The following is a 6700-nucleotide window of genomic DNA, read 5'->3' as shown; positions in this document are numbered from 1 at the left end:
GGTCCCAGCAACTTGGGAGGCCGAGGCAGGAGACTCACTTGAGCCCAGGAGTTGGAGGTTGCTGTGAGCTGTGATGCCACCGCACTCTACCCAGGGGGTCAACTTGAGGCTCTGTCTCAAAAGAAAAAGAAATGTTAATAAAGATAAAATTTAATATATTTTCCCCTCTTTTATCCCCAGTGGTATGTGGGAGTTTATTTCATACACCGAAGTTTGTGAAGGTAAAATATTCTACCTTGTTTATCGTTATGATGTCATATTTGAGAATTTAATAATAGTATCATACCTTTGCTCTGCATTCTGCCTCACATTGGCATTTAGTAATGATAAATGAAAAAAGAGTGAATAAAAATAATTCTTAATTATCAGTATATTTTCTCTGAAATAAATTATTGTTTTTCTTTCTAGGGTCAGACACAAAAACATATTTCTGAAAGTCTGGGCGCTGAGGTGGATCCAGATATGTCTTGGTCAAGTTCTTTAGCCACACCACCTACCCTTAGTTCTACTGTGCTCATAGGTAATACTAACAAATATGTATTATATAAGAAAAGGTAAATGAGATTGATAGATTATAATCTCTAATGTTTCTGTTAAAAAGAAATATTTAAATAATATTGTGTGTTACCAATTCAGAATAATTTTATTCTATTTAGTATAGATGGAGATAAATTACAAATACATTAATTTGTGTCCTGTAGGTGTTAAGCATTATTATTTTATTTTACTGCTTCATCATTAATGTAGAATAGTTTTACAGATACTCAGTGACCTATACATATAAGCATTTAAGAGCTCGTATTTGATGTAACTGAATTTTTTACAAATCATATTGATACTTTGGGTATGAAAGCAGCATTAAATAAGCTGTTCTACTTGTCTGTATTGCTAGTAGTATTGAATTGATGTCTTAAATTATACACTTGAGTTACGTGCACTGTGGGATTAACTGGAATGCTTAATTTATCCATTGGACTATAAGCTCTCTGCAGGCTCACCGTAGTTTCTCTTATAACAATAAACATACAAATTTTAAAAAAAAGTCATTAATGTGATTAAATGCAGTGAGAACAAGTATTTGGAAGTTCATCAAATAAATGTCACAATTTATGGGCAAAATGTGAAAATTGGATAATAATGGAGAAAAAAGTAAATAATCACCAAGATTATTCTCTTTTTTTGAAGATACTGGGTTAGATCATGTTTCTCAAATTGCAGATCCATGACTCACTAATAGTTGTGAAATATATTTTGTGAGTCATATTGACTTTTTAAAAATATGATAAAAAGAATAGAAAAATTTCAATGTATTACATGTAGCTAGGGTTGCCAGATTTAGAAAGTGAAAATACAGTGCATCTAGTTAAATTTGAATTTTAGATAAACATAATTTTTAAGTTTGTTATTTCATAGGACATACTTAGACTCAGAATGAATTAATTGTTTATCTAAAATTCAAATTTAATAAGATGTCCCATATTTTTTCCAAAAATCCTACACATAGTTAAGTTTGTTTTGTGAAACTTTGTTACTTGTATGAATCTTTGGGTATAAGGAGTCAATGGGTTTATTAGTGTAGGTTTTACTCAAAGCTTGAGTTTAATTTTTTCCCAAGCCAGAATTTTGTTTTTATTCTAACAAAGTAAACCATTTTGATTCCTCTTTAGCTAGGAGTAATTTAACTTTCTTATTTTGTTGCTTTGATGAAATAATATGGTTAGAAAGCATTTTGAAAAGTAAAAAGTATTTAGTATATACTGTGCTTTTAAGCTGTATTAAGAAATGCCAGAAGTCTTTAACCTTTAGCTTTTAAATCATGACCTTACAACATGGTCTGATTTTTCGAAGTCATTATGGACAGTATTATTATAAAGTCGGAATTACTAATCCATAATTTCTTACCTCTTAGTAAGTTATTCACTATGTTAATTGACCTTTCTAATTATGGTACTTAGATCAATCCATTTTGTTTCAAATGTGTTGTTTAATCAAATAGTATTTGTGCTTTTTGATATTTCATTAAAAAGTAAGTTTTTGCTTTTATTTTAATTTACATTATAGTACAAGTAAATTAAACTTTCATTTTACAGTCAGAAGTGAAGATGCATCTGAAATTGTATTTCCTAATGATACTACTGCTGTAAGTAAATATGACAAATTGATAATACTATCTAATTGCTTATAATTTTGGAACTCCTTGATAAATTATTTGTTTTGCATTTTTTGTTCCCTAGTTTATAATTTAAGCTTTTGAGTCTCCAAATGTGATCCTACATATGATTTTTCCTTGACTTTCTATGATACTCTTCTGTCTTTCTGGGAATAAGTTTGCATTTATACAGTATTCCTTATATTCATGGAGGAATACATTGCAAGAACCTTAGTTAATGCTTGAAACCTCAGAAAGTACATGTTTTTTTTCTCGGCATACCTATGATGAAGTTTAATTTATGTATTAGGCACAGTAAGAACTTAACAATAACTAATAATAAAACAATTACAACAACATACTGTGTACTAAGTCATATGAATCTGTGCATGCTTACTTTCTCTCAGAATATCTCATTGTACTATACTCATGTGATGGTAACTACTTCATCAGCAAATGCAGCCTCTCTAGTAATTTTTATATTTTTTAGTTTAAATCTAATTTCTGAATCTCAATACTTATCACTTGCTTGCGGTAAATGGCTCAGTGTCACTTATTTCAGGAGATCCCTTGCTGAAGTCATTTGTTTAGGTTCAGTGCTTTCTGGTGCACATGTTGCTATCATTTAAAACACATTTTCTGTTTACACCTTCCACTCACAAATGTAATGCCTTTTTTATCTTAACACTTAGCTTACGATGTGTCTATAACTTTTGTGGTTTGAGTGCAACAGCAAAACTAGCATGAATTTATTTTTCCTTCTTCACAATTTCACAGATAGGAGATCTTTTCTTACCACAGATTTTAGCAACCTTAGCATATGATTTTTTTAATTAAGTTAAAAACTTTAACTTTTTTACTTAAAAGAAGCATTTTATGGCTTCTCTTTAGCATATTTGAATTGCCAGCATCATTAGTCTTGCACTTTGGGGCCATTACCAAGTAAAATAAGAGTGATTTGAACATAAGCCCTGTAGTACTGTGACAGTGGATCTGATAACAAAGATAACTGCTAAGTGACTAACAGGCAGTAGTGTGTATATACAGAGTGGATATGCTGGACAAAGGGTTGATTCATATCCCAGGTGGGACAAAGCAAGATGTTACAAGATTTTATCACACTGTTCATGATTTAAAACTTATGAATTATTTATTTGGGGAATTTGTGATTTAATATTTTTGGACCTAGATTGATCACAAGTAACTGAAACCTTGGGAAATAAAACTACAGATGAAGGGGGGATGACTATGTGTATGTTGAAAGTTTATATGCTAATGATTTTAAACTGTAACTTGTGCAGATTTTAAAAAGCTATTTTTCTAACCGTGATGAAAGTCTGAAGGAAAATGATAGATTAATCTCTTCTGTGACAGACCATGAAAACAAAAATGAAAGAGAAGCTAGAAGTTGTGGTAAGTCCTATTGAGTTAAACTACTTTTTTTAATTGACATCATTGAAAGATTGCTTCTCAGCTTGGCACCTGTGGCTCAAGTGGCTAAGGTGCCAGCCACACACCCTTAAGGTGGCGGATTCGAATCCAGCCCAGGCCGCCAAACAATGATGGCTGCAACCAAAAAATAGCCAGACGTCATGACAGGCACCTGTGGTCCCAGCTACTTGGGAGGCTGAGGCAGGAGACTCTCTTGAGCCCAGGAGTTGGAGGTTGCTGTGAACTGTGATGTCACAGCACTCTACCCAGGGGGACATCTTGAGGCTCTGTCTGAAAAAAAAGAAAGAAAGAAAGATTGCTTCTCTTCTCTTAGAGAGAAAACTCACTGTTTCTCCTTTCTTGAATACTGAAGCAATGTTTTATCCTAAGATATGGACAGTAGAAACTAACTTGATTTAGATAATAATATTTAAACATCATGCTAAGACAGTACTTACGATTAAATATATTACTGTGATGCAAAACAAACCTATCGCTTTAAATTTTCAGGTAAAAATAAGATTGACAAGTAACAAAATATGAAGTCCTTTTTTTCTAATTAGAAAATAAGAATGATTGAGCTACATCATAATTTACCTACTCAAGTCATTGGAATATTGCATTTTTCTTAGTGTGTATTTTTGTATAAATGTGTAGGATTGGATAGTTCTGTTTGTGTATCATGCATATATGTATATATGTACATAAAATTACATTTTACTCAGTTGTAGGAATGCAAAATTGATTTGGAACATCTGGTTTGATAGGTCTTAAGAGTATTAAATTTTGTAATATATATAGTACGAATAGGTGAGTTTTAATTGGCTAAAGTTGGTAGAGAAAGATTATTAGCGATTAGAGTATAAATAAAAGGCATATCAGGCTTTTTTTTTTTTTTTTTTGAGACAGAGCTTCAAGCTGTCCCCCTGGGCAGAATACTGTGGCATCATAGCTCACAACAACCTCCAACTCCTGGGCTCAAGTGAGTCTCCTGCCTCCGCCTCCCAAGTAGCTGGGACCACAGGTGCCCACCCCAGTGCCTGGCTATTTTTTGGTTGCAGCTGTCATTGTTGTTTGGGGGGCCCTGGCTGGATTTGAACCCGCCACCTTAGGCTGCGCCTTAGTCACTTGAGCCACAGGTGCCGAGCCAGCAAATCAGGCTTTATCAGAAGTCCAGGAAAGATAACAACACAAAAATAAATAGCTAGCCCTCATAATAACCCTTTAAATGCTGAATGTTATTTAATATACAACATAGACGTTGTTAGTATGAAAATAATAGAAATTTTATGGTTGTATTATAAAATGTTATTAATGTGGTTCTTTTTAAAATTTTTAACAGGATTAGGAAAAATTTTAGGGAATTCATTTGATGAAGTAAATAGCTGTAAAGAATACTTTGGAAAGTCAGTACCAAATATCCTGGAAGATAAAGTGCGTAAAGCAATTGCAGATACTTCTGAAGAAGATAGTTTTTCACTGTGTTTTAAATATAAAACAAGAAATCTCAGGAAAGTAAGAAAAGACAATACTAGGAAAAAAGTTTTCCATGAAACAAAAACTGGTGAATATGAAGAAGCTAAAAAACAAATAAAAGAAAAACACTCAATTATATCTGAAATGGAACCAAATGATAGTGATCTGTTAGATTCAAATGAAGCAAAGCAGAAGCCCTTTGGGAATGAAAGTGACAAAATCTCCAAGGAAATTGTAGAGTCTTGTGCCAGTGAATGGTCTCATCTAACCCTTTCAGGTCTAAGTGGAACCCAGATGGAGAAAATATCCCCACTACATATTTCTTGTAACCAAAATAATTCAGAAAAAGACTTAGTAGATACGGAGAAAGAATGTACCGATTTTATTACTTCAGAAAATTCTTTGCCATGTATTTCTAATATACCAAAACCAGAGAAGATATTAAATGAGAAAACAGTAGTAAATAAGGGAGGTGAACCACAGCATCTTGAGTCTTATGAAGACTCCATTCTTGCAGTAAAGCCAGCAATATCTGGAATTCCTCGAACAGCTTCTCTATTTCAGGATATCAATAAACCTATATTCAAGATAAGAGAATCATCTGAAGAGACTTCCAGTGCAGTTTTCATGGGTAGCATGACTGATCCAAATGTTAAAGAAGAAACTGAAACCTCTGAGAGTAACCTGGAAATATACACTATTTGTTCACAGAAAGAGGATTCTTTATGTCCAAGTTCAATTGATGATGAAAGCAGGTTAGCCACTATCGCACATACTTCTGTACCTTTGAAGAATACAGGCTTAATATCCACTTTGAAAAAGAAAACCAAAAAATTTATTTATGCTATAAATGATGAAACATCATATCAAGGAAAAAAAATACAGAAAGACCAAAAATCAGAAATAACTAACTGTTCAGCTCAGTTTGAATCAAATGTTTTTCAAGCACCACTTTCTTTTACGAATGACAATTCAGGTACCCCCCCTCCTTTTTTATTTTGCAAATAGTGTATGTAGTTGTATGGATGGTGATTTTGAACAATATCTGTATGTGTTAATGTTTAGGCATTTCACTTAAACCTGTTGCTTTCAAACCTATCATTTGCACTGTATATTTATAGATCACTCTTGAGACAGCTTTTGATTCATAAACATTAAGGGCTTGTTTACTTAAGTCCTGCTTTAATTTTAAAAGTGTATTATATGCAAATTTTACAACTCTGTAAAGATATGTTGCTATTTTCTATGTTCTTTCTCTAAAGCATATAAAAGAAAAAAACTAGTTGCTGGCTAAACCTAATGTAAGCCAGTTCTAAAATAATGATTTTTTTGTTATGTAATTTTCTTAATATTTTAGAGATTGCTTAGAGTTATCTCTCTGTTTCTGTCTCCAAAGTATGCACAATTAGCTTTTTTCGTTTTAGCAACAATTCACCTATCAGGAGATACACTCAGTTTAAAAAGTGATTTATCTCCCTATGAGAAGATTTTAGTGGGAGGTAATGGCTCAGTGAGTAGAGAGTTGGTGGGACTGGAGTATAGAAGTGTTTGAGGTTTGAGTTAAATTTTCAGAGAAAAATGATGCTCTGTATGTCAGAATTAAAGCCAATGAAATAATCTAATACATGTGACCTCTTATTAAAT

The 6700-nt window shown here is 32.6% G+C and overlaps 1 protein-coding gene across 1 annotated transcript in view; it reads left to right on the top strand.

Moving 5' to 3' along the window:
• The window catches only part of BRCA2 (BRCA2, DNA repair associated), a 101405-nt gene that overhangs the window by 14916 nt on the left and 79789 nt on the right, over positions 1 to 6700 (top strand). The window contains exons 6-10 of the mRNA XM_012809998.2: positions 181 to 221; positions 409 to 520; positions 2091 to 2140; positions 3451 to 3562; positions 4923 to 6032. Coding sequence (XP_012665452.1) covers positions 181 to 221; positions 409 to 520; positions 2091 to 2140; positions 3451 to 3562; positions 4923 to 6032 — 1425 coding nt within the window. The remainder of the gene's footprint in view (positions 1 to 180; positions 222 to 408; positions 521 to 2090; positions 2141 to 3450; positions 3563 to 4922; positions 6033 to 6700) is intronic.

Source organism: Otolemur garnettii, unplaced genomic scaffold, assembly GCF_000181295.1.
Source record: "Otolemur garnettii isolate 467f Iridium unplaced genomic scaffold, OtoGar3 scaffold00120, whole genome shotgun sequence".
Taxonomy (NCBI): domain Eukaryota; kingdom Metazoa; phylum Chordata; class Mammalia; order Primates; family Galagidae; genus Otolemur; species Otolemur garnettii.
The sequence above is the reverse complement of the archived record's forward strand: the minus strand, read 5'-3'. Positions and strand labels throughout refer to the sequence as shown.